The 20,919-nt window shown below is 48.6% G+C and overlaps 2 protein-coding genes across 5 annotated transcripts in view; one reads left to right on the top strand and one right to left on the bottom strand.

Moving 5' to 3' along the window:
* The window catches only part of arhgap17a (Rho GTPase activating protein 17a), a 32,358-nt gene extending 27,770 nt beyond the window's left edge, over positions 1-4,588 (top strand). The window contains exon 20 of the mRNA XM_076034700.1: positions 2,348-4,588. Within this exon, the coding sequence (XP_075890815.1) occupies positions 2,348-2,517 (170 nt within the window). The 3' untranslated portion in view covers positions 2,518-4,588. The remainder of the gene's footprint in view (positions 1-2,347) is intronic.
* Positions 4,589-5,582: 994 nt separating this feature from the next.
* The window catches only part of grid2ipb (glutamate receptor, ionotropic, delta 2 (Grid2) interacting protein, b), a 29,843-nt gene continuing 14,506 nt past the window's right edge, over positions 5,583-20,919 (bottom strand). For 2 of the 4 annotated variants that reach the window (XM_076034695.1, XM_076034694.1), the window contains 18 exons: positions 19,167-19,319; positions 18,931-19,086; positions 18,307-18,458; positions 18,062-18,199; positions 17,219-17,304; positions 16,379-16,529; positions 15,240-15,541; positions 12,994-13,725; positions 11,824-11,976; positions 11,304-11,391; positions 10,902-10,991; positions 9,894-10,090; positions 9,654-9,809; positions 9,477-9,563; positions 8,616-8,745; positions 8,144-8,262; positions 7,773-7,937; positions 5,583-7,186 (listed from right to left, as the gene is read on the bottom strand). In XM_076034695.1, coding sequence (XP_075890810.1) covers positions 7,115-7,186; positions 7,773-7,937; positions 8,144-8,262; positions 8,616-8,745; positions 9,477-9,563; positions 9,654-9,809; positions 9,894-10,090; positions 10,902-10,991; positions 11,304-11,391; positions 11,824-11,976; positions 12,994-13,725; positions 15,240-15,541; positions 16,379-16,529; positions 17,219-17,304; positions 18,062-18,199; positions 18,307-18,458; positions 18,931-19,086; positions 19,167-19,319 — 3,127 coding nt within the window. In that variant the 3' untranslated portion in view covers positions 5,583-7,114. The remainder of the gene's footprint in view (positions 7,187-7,772; positions 7,938-8,143; positions 8,263-8,615; positions 8,746-9,476; positions 9,564-9,653; positions 9,810-9,893; positions 10,091-10,901; positions 10,992-11,303; positions 11,392-11,823; positions 11,977-12,993; positions 13,726-15,239; positions 15,542-16,378; positions 16,530-17,218; positions 17,305-18,061; positions 18,200-18,306; positions 18,459-18,930; positions 19,087-19,166; positions 19,320-20,919) is intronic. The other 2 variants (XM_076034692.1, XM_076034696.1) reach the window with 1 other exon arrangement.

The following is a 20,919-nucleotide window of genomic DNA, read 5'->3' as shown; positions in this document are numbered from 1 at the left end:
GAGCGTCAGCAGAGTGACCGCGTTGACGCTCTCCAGCAGCCTCCCACAAAGGACGCGTTTTACGAGCAGAGCGTCTCACGCAGCGGCTCGATCGGTTCACGCGAGGATCGCAAGATCGCGCGACAACCCGGGTAGTTTTGCGTGTTTTTAAAGAAAACAACAATGAAACAAAACATCGATACTTGGAGACACTGTTGGGACAGTGTCTCGAAGTATCGATGCGTGTAAAAAAGAAAAATAATAATAAAGCGAACTGCTGGCATCATGCAAAATGCAGGTATTTAAAGTATAGATGCATTTTGTTCATCATAGTTTGAGATTCAAAGTGAAATCTGTTTTTGTTTGACGGCCGACCTGAACAGCGTTGAAGCCGATGTGTCACGCTGATGTTTCACAGTAAAGTACAGCACATATAAATACAAAATCCAGCACATTGTGCGTTATGATGAAAATCAACCGGATCCACCGTGTTTTTACACCATTGACTTCCTGTCGGAACGATCCCACCTGCTGCGATTGACGCAGGAGGGACGCGGCAAGCGTCAAAGAATAAATTCTGGCGTTCTTTTCCAGCGGCTCGCGTTTTACTGCTTCTGGGACGCTTCTGGGACGCGGCCGCTCTGCGCCTGGCGTGAACCTGCTCATTGACTTTAGTGGCCGCCTTTCACTGCGTCGACGCGGACGCTCTGCTGACGCTCTGCAGACGCTTCTGGTGTAAAACAGGGGTCAGCGTAGCCATGTGCGTCAGTGGTAGAGCAGGGAAAGAAATGTGCAATTAATTTGCGATTAATCACAAGTTAACTTAAGAGGCTAATGCGATTAATCGCGATTAAAAAATGTAATAGACTGATAGCCGTGATATATATACATGTGTGTGTGCATCCTGCCCACGAAACTGCGACCAAATCAAAACCTCTGCGCGACCCACTTTTGGGTCACAACCCACCAGTTGAGAAACGCTGGTATACGTGCAAGCGATAAAGAAATCCCAGTAAGATCCTCAATGATAAAGTCCAGTCGACAACAATAGCAGACACACAGACGGAAGCGTCACACGAGGTGAAGCTCAGCTGTAGTTCACGACTGCATGCGCTGCTCGTGGCCTGCGGAGGCGCCACTCACACTAACGTCCCCTCTCACTAACAGTCTTGCCTTGTAATACCTTCACAGATTAAAGAGGCACCGCTTGTAAGGTTTGTTCTCAGCTGAACTTTTTATCTCTCTCGCAGCCAAATCACCCTTTTTTTTCTCTTTGTTTTGTTTTGTTTTTCTCAGCAATGTCACGTTGTATGGTGTCACCTCGGCCATTTCGCTCTGTCCTCACTGTATCTGTTGATGCTATTGCTATCATTTTATTATCTGCCATCACTGGGACTCACTGCCCAGGGTTTGGACAATCACTGCTTCGAATGTTCTCACAGAGATCGACTCAAACACGCTGTAGGGAAGAGGACCTGAAAGTTGCCTGAGAAATCCCGAGAAAAAAAACTTTTCTTTTTTATTCCACTAATGAAAACCAAAAGTAGTTGATACTTCCTGAAATGAGCGACGTTCAGCCATTAGAGAACTGCCAAGCGGCTCCCAGGTTCTCGTTCCTTCACTGCGGTTGTGTTTCCACTACTATTTGACACCAGAAACCACAAAGCTTTTGTGGAGATCCAGTGATTGTTGCTTCAGTCTTGTTCCAGTTAAAAATCCACTCGCTGCAGTCCAACATGTTGTCAAGAGGTGCAGTGACTTCACTGGCATTTACACCACTGTCTTTATTTGGAGCATTTCACATTGTTGGTGTTTTTTTTATTGATTGATTGAAGGAGAAGTCAAGCATGCGTCTCTCTGACGTGCACGACTGTTGTCACTGCTGCTGCGGCTGTCGTGCTTCTGCTCCGCTGTCACAACCTGCTAACCTGAGCGTCACCTTCACAACAACCCAGCAGCGTCAGCTGCGCACTCCTCACATTTCCCACCCACTTTCACCGCCGGCCGCTGCGCCGCTCACCTTACTCACACGGCTCACTGCTGCCACCTGCTGTTCAAACCCTCACACAGACGGCAGAGCTGCACGATGCCTGCTGAAAATGCCGAACGTCACCAAAAAAAAACAAAACCCTGCATCTTCCTTCGTTTTTACACGGCAGAATACCGTTCAACTCCTGATTGAACGATTTGGATGTCAGTGGGAAGTTGACCTGTGTTGATCTGTGTGGACGTTTGCATGCCCGTAAAAGAACTAAACCCTGACCAAACTCAACTGAGCGGACAGAAGGTGGTTGATTGGCTGATCTCTTCCTGCGCTGATGTTCGTCGTGGTTTGACTTGTTGTTTTTTTTTCTCCTCCACTCCTCAGACCTGCCGGTGTCTTTCAAAGGGCTGAGTCGAGCTTTGGTCCCTGAGCTCGCTGTAGAGCAGCAGCTCATGACGTCCTCCTCTTCCTCTTCCTCCTCTTCCTCCTCCTCCTTCTGCACTCTGTCTCTGCCCAAAGACTGTGACCTGGACACCGAGAGCACTGTCCTATAAGGAGATGATGACACGACCCCCCCCCACCCCCACCCCAGCTATACCCATTGCCCCACACACACACACACACACACACACACACACACACACACACACACACACACACACTACTTGTGGAGTCTGCAGCCCCTCCTCGTACGGAACCGGACCTTCGCTGTTACCCTCTCGCACGCCGACCTGCATGAAAGGCTCAGCGTGAGCGACGTGAGGTGGATTGTGTTTGTGCGGCTGTGCAGGTGGTCGCTGAGACAGACAGACAGACAGACAGACAGACGGCAACTTGCTTCAGTAGGTTCGCAGCTCTTGCGTGCGATTGCATGTGGCTCCTACAGTTGTTTTCCAGCTGCGCCTGCTGCCACTGTGAGCCAGCCGTCCTGTCTCTCTTTAAAGGAGAAGACCAAACCTTGCTTTGTCTTTACGGCACTAAACGTTGAGCAAGCAAACAAGAAAAAAAAAAAAACCAACGACTGGTTGTCGACCTGCATCCTCCAATTTGACCTGTTTGTGACTAAAAGTTCAGCCGCACCAACACAATGCTCCACTTTCTCAGAAAAGCATCATTTACTCAGTGCATGTTTCAAATAGTCTGGACGTCAAATAACAACAATAACCACGCACGACAGTTCACCACGTTGTATCCGCCTACGCGCAGCGCCCCCTGTCGGTTTCAGACAATCACGAACAGACGACGGCGCCGCTCAGTCACGGAAGGAGACCCGTCTGCGTGGAGAGAAGAAAGAAACACCGAAACATCGAGACCAATGTCCAACAGTCTTAGCAGGAGATGCGGAGCGATTTCCACTGAAGCGGCAGGGAGATAAAATCATCAGGTCGAAAGTAGAAACCAAAAAAGAAGAAGAAGAAGAAATTAAAGTGTTGCTGGTGACTGCAGGCTTCCAGTCGTCTCAGACACTCGACCTTCCCGCTTCGTTTCTACGGAAACCTCCTCCTCTTCCTCACTCCTGTATTTATTCACCTGTAGATGACCCCCCCCCCCCCCCCCCCGCCCCCTCCCCCATTAAAACGCACACATTCCCTGTGGCCTGACAGAACAGATGCAGTCTTGAATCGTAACTCTCGCCTTCAAACCGGGCTTCGTGTGTGGAGGACCCGCTCGGCCCTCCGTCAACACCGAGGCCGTGCTGTCGTAGCAACCAGCAGGGATGTGACGACGTCCGTCGGAACTCCTCCGTTGTTCTCGTACGCTTGTTATTAATTTAAATGCGTTTGGGGGTTTGTTTGTTTGTTTTTTTTCCGGGGCCCGAGCACAGTCAGTATTTAGCCTGTTTACCCAGCAGTCTTTGCGTCCCTCCCCCTCCCCACCTGAGGGACGACGACAGGCTGTGTGAGTGAATGTAGCGGACAGGTGGTTATGGCGGGCCTCTTCACCCCGACAGCAAAGGGAGCTGATGTTGCACTTGGCCCCACGAGTGTCGTTTTGTTGTTTTTCTAATTGCCGATGAACTGGTTTCCGCAATTTTTTTTCCTTTTTCTTTCTATTATTTTTTTGCCATTATTTTCTTTTTGGGTCTTTCCCACTGAGTTGAGAGCGCAGATGTTGCGGCTACTCAGTAGTGAAGTGGTGTTAGATTCTTTTTTCTTTTTTTCCCCTGTTATTATGATTTTTATTATCATTTCTTTGCCAGGTCAAATGATTTGAAAAGTGCTCTGTTGTATTTTCTGTGTGAGCTTTGCTTTTTGGATGTGAGAACCAACATGGTACCAGTGAGGGTGCGGGGGGGAAGTCTTGGACGCTGCGGTTGCCCTGAAAACTGGTTGTGTGTGTTTTGTTTTTTGTTTGTTTGTTTCCTCAGAGACAGCGGAGCTTCATATTCCCCTGCTCTCTGTACCTCGCTGCCTTATTGCCCCCAATTTGCATCCTGAGGGCTCCGTGTCTCCTCCCTCCTTGAGATGCACCAATGCCATTAAAACTGATACAAGTGACAATGCTGCACCTTTTAAGCTCCGTGGTTTTGTATGTATGCCGTCTGGTAAGCTAAAGTATGGAATAAAAACATGTAAAATGAATGCTTGGTTATACCCCTTTCCAAAGAAAATAAAGTATAAGACAAACAGATTATCTGCGTCTCACGGTCTGTGTTCTTCCTCACGTTATTTTGTGTCGCTGAGTAAAATCTAATAATAACGCTGGGGTGGGATGCACAGCCAGCTGTTCTATTGTTCTGCTCTGTTCCAGCTGTACGATTCCCATTGTAGAAATAATGAGGAGTGACGAGAAAGCGGAGAGCAAAACCCTGCTTGCAGGTGGATGGTGAGGTGGAGGTGGTCCTGAAACATCACGCACAGTGTGCAGTTTAAATAAGAGGGTGTGTTTGATTTTTTTTTTTTTTTTTTTTTTTTAAACAATTCAGCCTTCGCCTGCATGACTAGCGTGTGGGCATCGGTCCATTTGTTGTTTTGAAATTCACGTAATTCTTTTATTTCTGTTGTCTGTTCAGTTGATCACTGTGCAATAATCCATAAAATAATCATCTATAATTAATGATTATTATTTCTATGACACTGTAATTCACAGAATCCTGTTTAAATCGGGTACTTCTTTATGAGACACAGACACATTTTCACAGATCCAAAAACTGATCCTTCATTTCGAGAGCATCGAACAAAACATGGAGGTCAAACAGTCACAAAAACGTGAGCATCTGTCCACAGAAACAGTTAGATACAGCAACGGATAGAGAACACTGAGGCAAACCAATAAATAAACCTAAGTGGACTAACAGAAACATATTTATCATCAACTTAAATATCTACGGAGGGCAAATGCCACTAGCTGCACACCCTAAAACATTAACCGCACCAACATGCAAAGCGGTTGAGACGAAGAAACGCTTCTCTACTACACTAGCAGCAGCTGGGGTAGCATCTCTCCGAGATGGCGGTCGCCTCTGAGACTCTCTATTGCCTGTGAATGAAGAGATAGGAATAGTCTTCCCCCCCCCCCCGACGGGCTCCAGTCAGAAAATAAACCCAGTGGGAGTGTGGGGTGCAAAAAGAAACGATGATGAGCAGTGCATAGCAGAAAGAAATGTACAGTATCTCAGCACATTCATATCCAAGTGGACACGACACATCTATAGGCACACTGTACTGAAGATGAGTCATTGGATCACCATGGCAACCAGGAAGAGGAGGAAATGACCATTTACAGTTGAATGTCTTTTTTTTTCCTTTTCTGTAGCCACATGCACTTGGATGTTTAGTCATTGAGCAGCAACCCACACATTTGTACAGTCGCTTCTACGCATCCTCACATGACACCTGCCTGGTGGTTCTAACTGGCCCACAGACCGCTCGCCGCCTTTCGAAGGTCCGCTAGCGTAGCCGCGTGCTCTCTTGGACACGCCGCTGTCCTGCCACATCTCAGCAGTCGGTTGTGTAATTCAGTGTTCTCTCTCCAGGGAAGGTTTAATACTGTAGAGCTCAATGTGACTTAAAGGGGGAAAAAAACTCAAATAATGTTGATGTTGAGGATATGAAAAGCTTCTTTTGTTGTTGACTTTCTGCTGCTGCAGACTGTCGGGATTGGACAAACTGGAGATACTCACAGCTTGCCAACCTTGTCATGGCTCATGATTTTTCTTGGTATTAATATATGGGAAAAAGACTAATCATGCTGAATATTATTCAACAGTTCATTAAACTTTGGAAAATAATTTCATACTGTTAGGTTTCATTTAATTAATTAACATCTGATTTTAGATTCATAAAAACTATCCTTTAAACGTGGCAGTTTCATGTGTATTGTTTTATTAGTTTAGATCGTGGACCATATGATTATCAAACCACTTATTTATTATCTATTACAGACTGTTTGCTTGTGGTATAATGCACTTACATATTTTTATATTTTAATGTGCTATTTAAATTTTACTTATGGAAACTGTTCCTTTGTTGTGGAATGACAGTTTTTCTCATGTCCTTGGTATTCCCAGTTTGCAATTTGAAAATCTGTGAATATTTGGGGAAAAAATCATATTGGAAAAAAAAACAACGAGAGATTACTGTTTGAAGTCCGATCCTGCTTGATGGTCGTTTGATTCCTGCCAGCAATCTGGCTAATCTTAGAGCAAACTACACATTCAGAGTCCAGTACGTCTACACTTTGTCTGCAATAGTCTCAAATTTGATCCGATAGAAAATATAAACTATATACACTCGTATATATTAAACACTGAAAGTAATTTGTAAGTATTCAGCCCAGTTCTTTTACATCCCTTCCATGTCGTTTAAGCACTAGGATTCACACACATATGTGTGTGTGTGTGTGTGTGTGTGTGTGTGTGTGTGTGTGTGTGTGTGTGCGTGCGCACCGGGTGTAAAATCGTGAACTGAATTGTTCCTGCTCTGCACAGCACCTGGAACAACAGCGACGCAGCGCCACGGAGCGCTGGCCACCTGTCGGCGGCTATCTACAAATCAACCTCCAGTGGTTCTGCTTCACTTCCCAGGTCACGACCCGCCGCTCTCGGCCCAGTTCCAGCGTCTCCAGTGTGTGTGTGTGACTTTGGCACTTTGGTTGCGGAGAGCGAGAGTGAGAAAATGGAGCCCCGTCCGTCTGACGCGTGTCTGGCTTCTACCAGGCCAGGGGAGACGACAGTCTGGGGCTTCTGGGGTTCTCCGGAGTCTGGGTGTCGTTGAGAGCTCGCTGTGGGAGACACACAAGTCACAACAGCCACCGCGGTGAGATTTTGCCCGTTGTTTGAAGGCACTGTTTTCAGACTCAGAGAAGGTTTGGCGGTCGCAGAAACAGCAGCACTCTGTCGAGATGGAAACATGCAGCGCTCGCAGAGAGTTTGGGATATTAGACTTGTGAAATGTATGGGAAATACATAAAAAAAATGTTCATGCAACAGTGATGCTATTTTATGATAGTAGGACAATTACGCAGAAGCATGCAGTCGTCGTATGTTCATCTCAAACTATTTCTTAAAGCAACAGAGGAGGGTGGACCACAGCGATAAACATCAACGTCTTTTCCGGCACTTTTTCAATACAAACTGTCAGTGCACCGCGACATTAAGTTGTAGATTAATGGATCAAACACCTGTGTTAGTCATTTTTGGAGTTGGGCAGCTGAGAGTTGGACGTTTGAAAGTTTAAAGAAGGTGAAATTAAATTCTCCTGCAAAGATTTACAGTGCAACAGATTTTTAGCTGCATTCTAAAATCTTCCCTGAAAAGTCCAACATCTCAAACTTTGTGCGAGTCTGACTTTGCAGTTGGCCGACTCACCTCGAACTTGAATATAAACTCTGCAAAGATGCCGAAGAAGGCCTCTGGTCTGCTGAACTTGCCGTCCTCTCCGAAGAAGGAGGCCACCTTGGAGAACTCCTCCATGGCCCGGGCCTGCAGGGACTCCAGAGACTGGATGGCAGGGTGACTGTTCTCCAAGAAGCTCTGCACACACAGAAAAAAAAACACAGCTCGGTAAAGAAAGAAACGCCGCCATTGTGAGCGATTTTACAAGAATTCTAAGAAGGAATTCACTGAAGCAGGAAGGACAGAGTTAAAGAGTATCTTGGGTTGGATCGTTTAAATAAAAAGATTTAGAATTTTAGGGATGGACTTTGATGGCCGTCACCCGTCCGCAGCTCCGCACTTACGCTCATGACGGAGGCAAAGTGGTCGTCGGAGGTGGGCGGGATCTTCAGGCAGGCTGTCCTGATGTCCTGCACGGTGGAGTGAAGTTCATCCAGCTCTGTTGTGATGGCCTTTTGGTTCACTGTACAACATGGAATGGAATTCAAAATTCAACATACTGGTATGTTGTTTTTTCACTTAAACTGGTTTTATTGCTGGGGCTCAGTCTCTACTACACATTTCAGGATTATTTTTTGGTATTCTATTGGTATGAAAACCTATAATACGATACTATTTTACTACAGTCAGCATTAAATCTCAAGTCATATCATGTATGATGCAAACTGAACTCCTGATGGTACCCAGCTTCAACCTGAGTCTGAGTCTGTCAGTGTTGCATCACGTCACACACACACAAGGACACGCATGAAAAGGCCTCATTGTGACTTTAAAGAGTCTGAAGCAGCGAGCTGTGCTGCTGTGACATCATCGTACCCTTGGCAGCCAGCGGCACCGTCGTCAGGTCTCTGGAAAAGTTGAGCAGCTCGGGGAAGTGTTGGCACAGAGACTTTGCCAGAATGTGGAGAAAGGTGGATTTCCCGTCCACTGTTTTCGTTGTGCTCAGCTGGAAGACAGAGGCAGAGAATTCATTTCTTGTTTGTTTGTTTTTCCTTAACTTGCAGACTCAGTCAACTGGCTGCACAGCAACAGAGGGGGACACAATCACATAGAATTAAAGGCGTTATTAGCATTAAGATATGTTAGTAAAAAAATTCTAATATCAAATTATTTTTTCACATTTCCACCATGTGGAAAAGCAAATAGAAAAATGTTATTCATTTAAAATAAACTGGAAGGTTGTTGGACAAACCTTCTGTCTTTATTTCACGTCTTTACAGCTGGCAAAGCTGGCTAGTAACAGCTAGCTAAGCTAGCTAACAACAGCTTGCTACTGGTGGGAACGCTGACACTCCATACGCGCATCGCCACCACTCACCAAGTGAGTTTTTCCGCTGAGAACACTTTTGTTGCTTTAGTTCTTTTGGCTCCTTTTAATGCAAAAATGCAGCCCGATCTGATAAAACAGCATTGTCTGCGCTAATCTCTTTGACGGCAGTCACACTTGCTCACAGTCACCGTTTGTTCTTCATGTATTTTTCTTAAAAAACAATCTCCAAAAGTCACTCAGAGCTTTTAATCTCATCTAGCAGGACACTGACAGGCTACTCAGTACTGAGGGTCTGAAAACACTCCAAACTGAACCTTGTCAGGGTGGATGAGCTCAAGATTTAGAGTACACGTGACTCGGCTGTGTGAGCACAACCTAGGTTGTAGCTCGGAGGGACGCCGCCGTACCTCAGTCAGGAAGTTGATCTTGAAGCTGGTTGTCCTGTGGCTCTTGGGTTGGCCGTTGTTCAGGTAATTTCCCATCGCCAGGACAAACTGAGGGGGTCAGAAGAAAACACCCTGACTAACTGACACACACTGACACAACTCGGGCTTTTTTTCCCCAGTGCAGCTCGGCACAGGTACCTCCAAGATCTTGGCCAGCTTCTTGCTGCTCATCAGCTCCACAGAGGCCTTGTAAATGTAGTCGAAGGCCACCTTCATCTCCTCCGTCCTCTCCTGCAGGGTGGTCTTGAAGTAAAGGCTCCGCAGACGGGTCTTATACTCAGGGACCATCAGCATCTGAGACACAGCAGACGGGGACTCATTCGTATGGTTACATCACCGCTGGACCACCTGGTACTTTTTTCATTTGTTTCTAGCTACCTGGAAGATGAACTTGTCGGGTTCGCTCAGCTTGCTCAGGTCCTGGTCGTACTGCTCGTACTGCTTGACCTCCTCATCGTCGGGAGCGTAAAGCAGCAGCTGCTTGATGTGAGCCGGCTCCAGCCTGTCGGCGCTCATGTTCATCAGGACCTGGCGCAGCTCGCCGGAGGAGAGCTTCAGATGGGCGATGAGGATGGCTGTGGAAGTGGAGGAGGTGAGGGCTGGGGGAGCTTAAAGCACCGTCAGGAAAACCACTGCGCCGCTTTTGGTGGGGCCTAACTTAACCATTTGTCCTTGTCATTGAATTAGTAACTTACTCAGAACTTTGCATAGATTTCTTAGCTAAGTAATCGTAATCGTTGCTACAGAAATACACCAAAAACAGAGAAGAAGACACAGATAACGTGTATAAAGGTGTTTGCCATGTAAACAATCACAAAATAACGAAGAAGGAGAAGAAGAAGAAGAAGAAGAAGAAGAAGAAGAAGAAGAAGAAGAAGAAGACTACATTTTCTTGTGGACCAACAAAGAGGTAGACCGTTTAATGGACGCAACACTGTTAACCACCACTGTTGCCAGAAAACTTCTGAACAGTTGTGTAAGGTAAACATGGAAATACAAGGATGGCGATGAGGAATTTTATCACTGGAAACTGGTACCCAGTTTTAAAAATGGCCATGTTTGGGCTTCCAAAACGCAGCATTAAACGTCCATACTATATATACAAAAACTCTATAGCACAACAGGCGTATAGGATGAAATAAGAAAACAAAAAAGCATGTTAGTTTTAGCAAGGCGAGCATCAATAGGGTAGAATAGAGTTCTGTGGAAAAATACCAAAACTATGGAAATCTCATAGTCCAAGATTTATACATCTCATAAAATATATACACTAACCAATCTGACACGAGTTGTGACTTGCCGTGTGTGTCTGTGCGCGCGTGCCTGTGTGTGTGTGTGTGTGTGTGTGTGTGTGTGTGTGTGTGTGTGTGTGTGTGTGTGTCTCACAGGCATTGTAGGCCTTCTTGTGCGAAAGGATCTCCACCACGTCCTTCTTCTTAAAGTTCTCAGGTAGGAAGGCTGGCTCTGGAGGAGAGACTGATCATTTTAACAAAACAGTGTAAGGATGAGTTCTCCAGGCACCGGGGGTCAACACACACACATACGCACACCCATAGACACACACATCCAGACGCACAGGAGGCTGCTGATGGTACGGTGCCATATGGAGAATGGATAAGAAGCAGGAGAGGTGAGGCTCCCAAACTTTAAAACTGCGGAGGTATGCAAACAAAACACAAACAAATTAGGTGTCCAGGCGTAGTTTATCAGGATGAAGCGATGATGAACTTGGAGACAAACACACTGCAGCACAGTGAGGAGGACTAACGACAGGACGGGGCGACTCACTGGGCCGGCGCTGAGTCCCAAAGTGCAGGTCCAGGTCCAGGTACTTCACCATGTCGGTCAGCTTGTCGTAGTCCGAGTCTTCTCCGAGCTGAACACACACAGGACACACACACACACACACACACACACACCGCTCAAGGTTTGGTAACAATGAGGTGGTAAAAATACACAGAAACTCGCCCCCCCCCCCCGTCTGATGCGGTTGCAAAAGTAGAACGAGAGCAGCACTTTCAGCAGGAGCAGGTGGACCAGACGGCCGTGTTTGTCTGTTTACACTGAGCCGAGTCTAATGACTCAGCAGAGACCCAGCGGAGTGCACGAGTGGTGAGTCGCTCTCTCTCTCGCAGCGCACGTGGGAGGGGTGAGAACGTTGGAAAGCCGAGGTGTTGTTCAGGTTGTTCTTCTTCGTGGGATTTTAACAGATTTTTTTTCCCACGTTCTCGGGACTCTTTCGACCTGAACGAGTGACAGCAGCAGCAGCAGCAGCAGCAGCAGCAGCAGCAGTTGGCCGAGCGCTCACCTGACCCCAGATGGTGCCCTCCGAGTTCTCCACCTGCTCCCAGCGCAGCCGCTTCACGCTCATGTGGTTGGCGTCCGAGGCCAGGTGGCCCGGCTTGGGCAGCGGAGGCGGGTCGCACGGCGGAGGCAAGGGAGGCGGCGGCGGAGGAAGTGCCTTGGAAACCAAAGAAAGAAGAAGAAAAAACACAATAAACACCCCCATCGGCCTCCGCTTGATGAAACATTCTCTGTCTTTGTTTCTTTTTTAAATGTTATTGCGCAATAGGACAACAGAGTGACGTACACAGTAATGGTTTTGTCTGAGTGGAAAAAGTTTTGTATTGACATATAATGAAAAATACTATAATAATCAGAAAGAGAAAACGGTAATAATACTAACAGAAATGAAACAAATAAAAAAGAGGGGCGGGTAGAGGGGGTGTGGGGGGGCAATAAGAAAAATCATTTGTGCAATCTTTTAAATCTCCACTCCTCTGTTCCTGCACGTTAACAGGCACAATGCGTGGCATTGGAGCGGACAATAGGCGCTGTGCTGTGGTGTGAGTCAGTCTCAGTGTTCTGCACGGTATGTACAAGTTTTTTGTGATGCCGAAAATAGAGGCAGAGCTTCGCACAGTTGCGCGCCACTGACGGTGCTCGGCGCGCCGCGTCAGTTGCGGGGCGACGCCGTGTCTCAGTTCACTGCAAAGTGAAGATGAGGAGCAGACAGCACAAACATTGCCCCGCATCGACTACGAGTCCAGCACAGAGACGACGAAGGCAAGGAAAAACTTCAGAAATAAGAAATGAACCAAAATCTGCTGAAGCTGCAAAGTTTATGAAATTGTGGCTGTTTTAAATCTGATGTGTGGAGGTATTTTATTGAGAAATTAGAACAGAGAAACGACGACGGCAGCCACTGTGACAACTTCACACCCACGGCACTTTTTTTGCACATGCTTTAAATGTGGTATGCTATGCAAAAGTGCAGACAGACGTGTCTGCACTTTTATGATGTGTTTCAGGTCGCAGTCATCCTGTCAGCCGTTTTAAAGGCGTGTATTTGTTTTTTATGGCGGTCTATTGGGAAAAATGATGAAAAATGTGCTCGCTGCTCTATTGCCAGTCCAATATCCAGTTCTTATAATACATCCATGATTCTCAGCCAGCCATGAACTGCAGCCGCGTTTACCTGCTGCTGCATCTTTGTGTCGTACGTCTTGCTGTGGATGGGCAGGGTGGAGTGGGCGGGCTGGGTGACCACCGACACATGGGCGGGCTCGCGCAGGGACGGCGGCAGGGGCCCCTGGTAGCTGTGCTGGTGGTGGAGCTGGTGGTGGCGCTGCAGGACCAGCTGGCTGGGCCGCAGCGACGGCTGAGGCGACGGCTGCGGCGAGGGCTGCGGCGACGGCTGGCGGACGGGCTGCGGCTGGCTGTGCTGCCGCGTCAGGCAGCAGCTCCGCTGCGCCTGGCCGGAGGAGCGCAGCGTGGTGGTGGTGGTCACGTGCGAGAGGCGCGTGGTGGTGGTGTGGAAGCGCTGCATGGTCTTCTCTGGCTCGTCCGTGGTGGTGAGGCCGCGGCGCAGCGGCGAGCGGGCCGCCAGCATGGTGCGCGGCGGCGGCGGCGGCGGAGGGATGATGGGGTGGTGCGGCTGGAAGGGCATCCGGCTGCGGGGCACGTGCTTGGGGGAGAAGCGCACCGGCGGCAGGGTGTCGGTGAACTGGGCCGGCGGTGGGATGAGGGCCTGGAAGGGCGGCGGCGGCGGCGGGCTCTGGGTCGGCGGCGGCGGGATGCGCTCCGAGCCGGAGGAGTAGGAGGGCGAGGAGGCCTCATCGCTGCTGCCGCTGCTGTGCTCCTCGCTGCTGCCGCTGCTCAGCGGCGGCCGCCGCATGTAGCCCAGGTCCTGGTCCTCGTGGAAGCTCATCTGCGAGGAGCGAGAAGAGGCGAGGACTTCAAACACTCGGTGGGCCAAGCCGTGCGGTTTTTCAACTCTGAAATGGTGCGCATCCATCCTGGAAATCTCCAACTGAAAACCTTTTCATTTTGGGTTTGTTTCCTTATCTCCTTTTTTTGGGGGGGTTCCATCATCAATCATGCTTCTTTCAGTTGGGATGAAACCAGAAAGAAGCAACTTCTAGCCAACTAGCTCTTGAAAGCCCAAATAGGAAGGCAACTGAGAAGCAGGAAGTGACAGCGAGACTAAATATTTTTTTTAAATATTGTTTTACAAGTCACCATGAGGTTGCGGTGTGCTGCTTTTACAGCCTGCTCTCACCAATAGAAAGAGTGATACTTGCTAGCACTGGCACAGCAAAGAGTTGTTGCTAGCTAAGCAACAGTTTTTAGCACCTAGGGCCACTGCTTATGTGGTGGGAACACAAAGAACTGGTGCTAAGGTTCTGGCTCTGAACTAGCACTGGGAGCAGCTCTGTGGAAAGGGGCCACTAAAGACCTGGTGATGTAGGACCAACAAAACCGACTGGTCCGTTCGAATCGGACACAGTACAATCACTTTCCAATTTTGCCTTCCATTGATAAAAAATGGTCTGTGGGCTCTTTGCAACATGAACACCTAAAAAAATATCAATCTTATGTTCTTGCTTCTAAGTGTGACACGAGTACTGGATCAGACCATGAAACCTGTATGCACATTATGTACAGCTGGAAAATATTCCATTTTGCAAGTTAGATGCAAAACAATTTGCATCACGTACACAAACAAAAAACGCACCCCGACAAGGATGTCACTGTCTGTTTGACCACCAGCTGAGACCCAGCCCCCCCTCCCCCTCACCCCTGCCTCCCATCCCCACTGACACACGGGGAGATAAAATTAGACTCCACTGTGTCAGTGAGTGTTGGAGTCTACGAGCAGCACCTCCTCTCCTGAAACCATGACAACCACCTCGACACATCTGCTCAGGCAAAACCAGAGCGGTCGCTTCGAGAACACGTGGTGCCGCAATGTGGCTGCCAAGGTTTTGCTTTTGCTTGTTGCTTCGTGATGAGCAGTGGCGGGAAAGCAGTGCGTTGTTGCAATCGTACCCTGGAAAGAATCTCTTAGGCTCTACACCGCCGAGCACTGAGGAGCTGAAATAGAAGAAAAACCTGAAGATCCATGAGGTCATTTTAATGCATTGTCTCTACTTCGGACTATCCGAGAAAACAAAAGTTAATTCTTTAACTAAAAAAAAGAAAACAATATTAAGAGCCATTATTTATGTTTCGGTGTGCAGCTCCTCCGAGCCACCAGAGGGCAGCCAAGCGTTATTTTCAATGGAAGAGTTACGACCAGTGATATAAAGTTGATTAATTGTCTTAACGAAGACGCTGATGTGTAAGTCCTATACACCTACGGATATACTTGATGACACCCTGAACATCATATTGAGTCTGGACAAGACCTAAACTCGTAGATTGTGGTCATGTGACCCTCACCTCCTCGTAGTCATTCTCCCCGGGTGCAAAGTCGTCCACCAGGGTGACCCGGTGGCCCAGCTGCTCGCTCAGGGCGTCCAGGAACTTGTCGGTGTCCCGGCTGCGGGGCGGCCGCGAGAAGGTGAACAGCTTCTTGCGGCGGCTCAGCGTGTTGGCGCCGCCGTCGGAGGGGTGCGGCGAGCCGGGGGGGCTCTCCAGGCTGACGTAGGGGTTGGAGTCGGCGCTGCTCTGGTGATGGATCTCGTAAACCGGGGTGGGGAGGGGCTCCTTCCAGGACAGGGACAGGCCTGACTTGCGGTTACCTGCAAGGATGACGGAACGCCGTGAGAGCCGCACCCGCAGGCTGGCTGTGATGTCACTTCCTCCTTCGAGAAACTAGCACGACGCCACAGTTTTGGATTGTCTCGTGAGAAAAACAGAGTACCTACAAAGTTGGAGAGTCAACGATATTTTTCTAAACTCTAATTTTTTAGACTTTTTTCCCAGATAAGGTGACGTCACAGTATATAGATTGTGACCATTAAGACTTTGCAGCCCATTTTCATTGAAAGGAGGAAGACGTTTGCTCAGCGTCCGTCAATCTGGGACGTCAAACCACCTGCGTGTCAGTCGTAGCAGCAGTGATGAGACCTGAACTGGAGCCTCCACCACCAGACGTTCCACTTGTCAACCCCAAAGAGTCTGATTAGTATTAGCATAGCTTTGTTTTGTGTGTGTGTGTGTTTTCTTTTTTTTTTTTAATTGATATTATAGAGAACAGAACAGTGGGAATGGTCTGGAAACCAAGATTTTTCCACATAGTTTCCATACTTGGCCAGGAACCCTGAGAAAGGCCCCTTCATGAGAGAGAAGAAGCTGAATGTGCAATGTAAACTGCAGGGATTCACATCTGCACGTTCAGCTTAAAAACACACATTTCTGTGTCCATGTTCACATCAGGATGGCAAAAAACCTGAACATGAATGAATTATTGAGACATTTTTATGTCCCACCAAAAATAAAAACGAAAGCAAAAAAAAGCCACATGGTTGCGGAGCACAGATGGCAGCGTGCGTGCGTGCGTGCGTGCGTGCGTGCGTGTGTGTGTGTGTGTGTGTGTGTGTGTGTCGGCAGACGAGCGCTCGGGGCCCTCGGTGTACCTGTGAGAGGTGGCAGGGTGAGCGGGGACAGAGGTCGCCCGAAGGCCTCGTTCTGTCCGGGACCGTCGGGCTCTGCCGGAGAACCGGCGTGCAGCGGCGACACGCTCTTCCCCGTGTACACATTCTCCAGCTCCGCGTACACGGCTGTCATCTATGAAGGGGTGGGGTGGGGTGGGGTGAGGTCGGGGGGGTCGGAGGTCACGGTCAGCACACAGTCGCTGCCACACGCAGCTCATATGAAGTCTGCTGCTTTTAATTGTTTGTTTTTTTTAATTGAAACAACCTTTAAAGGGCTCATATGATCTCAAATGTATTTGTTCAATGTTCTGGAACACCGCTAAGTGTATCAAGCTTGTCAGTGAGCTCCCTAAAAATGAGAAAAACCCATCACTGACCCTCCTTTTTTTATGAGCGGACAAATCTGGAAATTGTGCCCGTGTGATGTCACAAAGGACACTTATACACCGACAACAGCACCATCAACATGGTTGTTGCGCCCTCTGAGACCACCTCTCACTTTTCAGCACCTCCCAAACATCAAAGTTCCAACTTTTCGAAAGAGCATCAGTTACAGCAGGGAGCTAATACTGAATGTTTTGACTGGAGGCTGCAAACAGAGGGCTAAAAACGCTTCTTCCTGGTGATGCAGGGACTTTTTTGGAAGGTTGCTCCATTGCCATCCTAGGCATGATGAATAAGGCTTTGAGAGTGTCTCCAATATGGGTCCTTTAAAGGCACAACTTGGCGGCGGTAATTAGCAGCGGAGCTTCACATGATGCGAAAGCACAATCACAGCCAGCGTTCAGCTCGCCAGCCACAAGGCGCTGCGCCGGTACCTACATGGCTGAGGTCGGGGGACTCGGGGAAGGAGGTTCCATCTCCTGACTGCCTCTCCTCCGGGCTCCCTGATTCATCCACATGAATTCCTGAAGCACAACAAGGCACGGAGGGAGACACATGGACTTAGGCTTCCTTCCATCCACCCCCGGGTGAGCAGAAACGGAGAGAGGATGGAGCGAAGATGAAGAAGATGAAAGAAGAAAAACAATGAGGACAAATGCGAAAGGCTTCGCTCCAGGAGCGACGTGTAGCGGCGAGGATGGGAAAAAGACTGGATGAAAATAAAATCATGGTCAGCTGGAGATTGAGGACATTTTCCAAAGCAAAGCCAGTTGAGATGTGGAGCTAATATATGGACTGGCGACGGTCATTTGTCTTTATGTATCCAAACACACACAAGTGCACGCATGTACGCACGCATGTACGCACGCACACACACACACACACACACGGTGTTATGTAATACACCCGGGTTTACAACGGCCCCAATTACTGAGCCCGACTGGAGTGACACAGGCAGGATCCGTCACTCTGGGGAACAGGATTACACAGGAACTGCTGAGAAACGCATCTCATCACCCACCAGGGTCACGCTAATCAGTGCACGAGTCGGTTTGATTTATGGTAGAAAGCAGATACAAGTTCATGATGTGCAGAAAAAACCTGCAAAAAAAAAAAAAAAACGGAACATTTTTTGGGGTGCTCATCGTTGCTCATTGGTGCTTATTATGAGTAGTGTTTTATCATTTAGACTAAACGGCCATGGAGACTTGTTTCAAAACATGCAGGTTTTGGTTTTTGGGGCCGAGCGTGTTCGGGCGAGTGTGGACAGGTGCGGCGTACCCATCCCCAGGTGCGTCCCAATGATGCAGTCGTCGGAGCTCCTCTCGCGCATGCAGCTGCGGTACGACGTGCCCGTCACCCGCATGGAGCTGCTGCGCCGGTGGTGCTCGGCGGCGCCCTCGTCAGGCTCCAGCGCCGCTGTGGGAACAGAAGAACCGCACTGATTCGTGACGGCTGGCGGAGCCGCTCCAAGTCCGAGCTGCACCGATATGAAGTTTGGAAGTTTGTCTGTGCTGCTGGCTCACCACCGCTCTTGACGCCCAGGAAGCGCGACAGCTTGCTCTGGCAGTGCTCCTGCTCCTCGTAGGTCAGCAGCTGGTGGATGAACTGCCAGATGAGCTGCTTGGCCGGAGTGTCCAGCACGGGAAACACGTCCACGATCAGAGTGTCCACGTTCCTAGCAAGCAAACAAGACACGCAACATCACGCACACTCATCGACGTTGAACCCTACTCCTCCTCCTCCTCCTGTTTTTTTTTTCTTGGTAATTGATTTCGCTCTGATTTACAATGGCTGGCTGTTTCTATCTGGGAAAGATTATATCCACGTGGGAGGATGAAAGACATTCATGGCCAGATCCGTGCCTTTAGATCTTTCTACTGTAAGCACATGCAGCAGGATTCACTCCACTCACTCCTCTGCAGCATCACGTGTTTGCATCACGTGCAGGAGTTGTGTTCATCTCTCGTGGGAGAATCAACTTCCAACTTTTTTTTTTATTATTATTATTGTTTCACTGCTTTTCTCCTCTGCATTATTCTCACAGTATCTCCATCGATCACTTTGGCCGGCCAACCCAGCACAGAACGCTGAACGTGGTGGTTTCCCGGGACGACAGGAAGTCCCCATCTGACCCAGCCTCCACTCACCTGTGCTGGAAGAAGGTCTCCAGCGCCTTGCAGACCGTGTACCTCTCCTGGATGGTCAGCAGGTGCTCCAGCTGCTGGCTGAAGGTGCGACCGTGCACCTTGATGCTCGGCGGAAGGATCTCTGCCACCCACTGCAGAGAGCTGAGGGCCGGAGACCTGGACACGGGCGGATTAGTTTCAGGGTGTAAAATTGAAGCGGGTTCTGACACCTGGACTGAACTTGGGTCAGATGTTACCTGGAGCGAGGCAGGGAGGCGGGCGCCAGGCTGGGAGAGTCCTCCTGGTCCGTTTGCTCCGGGGAGAAGTCGCACGGCCCCTCCTCCACCACCAGGGTGGGCATCCCTCCGCTGCCCTGCAGCATGGACACCACCTTCTCGTGGGAGCAGTTCCTTCAGAGGCAGGCACACCGAGAGAGCGGGAGTCAGGAGGGGATGGAGGGTGGGGCTTCAGCGGAGATGGAGGGCAAATGAAGCGAGACAAAGCGTAACGTGGGAGGCAAGAACTCAAAAAGACGTCTTCAGTGTCTTATTGAGGAAGATTAACTGAGGCAAACTGATGATCACGGGTCGTCAAGCTAAATTCACCGAAGACGCTAACAAGAAAACAAATAGTCACCCAAATGAACCCACTTATTTTTTGGTACGAGCTCCATGGAAAACAAACCCCATTAGACTCATTTCAAGTCATATGATAGAACAAAGAGTGAGGACGTCTGGTTCTTAACCTGCTAATGTGTTGTGGCATTGTGATTGTTTGCTTCAGGTATAACAGAGGGAATGATGACGATGGTGCAGTTCAGGTACACGGTGGTTCAATCTAACACTTGTTTGCCCTGTTAGCCCAATACAACACTGAACGCTGAACCTGTTGCCGGTCACCTCCCACTGCCGCAGCACCTCATTATCAGAAATTAGCCAGCGCCGATCACATGGTCAGGCAGCTACAGGGAAGGCGACCGTCTCTCACATGGCTGTCAAGTCTGCAGGGTGACTAACACCTCCTTCCCTCACACGCGCCACCAAGCGCCAGCAGGTTTATGGCTCGGTGTGCTGCGTGTGTCGCTCCAACGCACAATACAATACAACTCAGTCTCAGATCCACGCTGGGTTCCTTGTGCGCGCTTCCCACACGCGCTCTCCACAGTCAAGAGGCAGAAGGTCAAGAAGTTCTTAAGTCCACAATAAAGCGGCGGCTACTCCCACAAGGAAAGTTGTGTTTGCATAAAGGCGGCGATCATGCGCCTCATACATAAGAGGGTGTCGTGTACATCGCACAGCTCCTCCAGGCAAAAAAGGAAAGAAAAGAAAAAAACCACTTGTGATGTAAGACAGTGTAGTTAAAATAAACTTGATCTCAAGGTGACTGGAGACAAAACACTTTGCCATTTGCAGGATTTTTTGCTTTGTGTGTGAATGTTCAAGCCAGTTGTCACTTTAAGGGTTCCAAATGTAAAACTAGGAGAGTTCGAGTTTAAATCACAACAAAAACAACATTGTGGGAAATGCTTTACTTAAATATACACAAAAAGGTGTCATTGTTTAGATTTTAGATAGTTACTTGTGAAACAGGTTGAGAAGCTTATTAACTGTTGTGTTAACACTGCGAGAAATACAGTGTGTTACAAATCACATACATCTTTGCAAGAAGCCTAATCGATGCCTAGTATGCATGTGTGAGTATAATCAATCAGTACTATTCAAACCCTCAGAATGTATTGATGAGAATGACATTAGCTTTGTGATTAGACACCTGAGTGCTTTTCACTATACTTTTAATTAATTGATGGCATGAATTGCTGCCATCATAAATGACAGGGTTTTTTTTCCCCTGTTGAAAACTGCTCAGCAACAGGAGCAAAAAATAATAATAAGAGAGACACACTAGTGTTCAGGTGCTTTCCACTGGGTTTCCTGGCACCTGAAAGGGTGATTTTTATAGTGGTGGCAGATGGCACCTGCAGGAGAAGAACAAAAAAGTCCCTGTGGCTCA

This window comes from Nelusetta ayraudi, unplaced genomic scaffold, assembly GCF_046127955.1.
Source record: "Nelusetta ayraudi isolate G7.1 ecotype Tasmania unplaced genomic scaffold, CSIRO-AGI_Nayr_v1 ptg000042l, whole genome shotgun sequence".
NCBI classification, from domain to species: Eukaryota; Metazoa; Chordata; class Actinopteri; order Tetraodontiformes; family Monacanthidae; genus Nelusetta; species Nelusetta ayraudi.
This window is presented reverse-complemented; position numbering and strand designations above follow the sequence as displayed.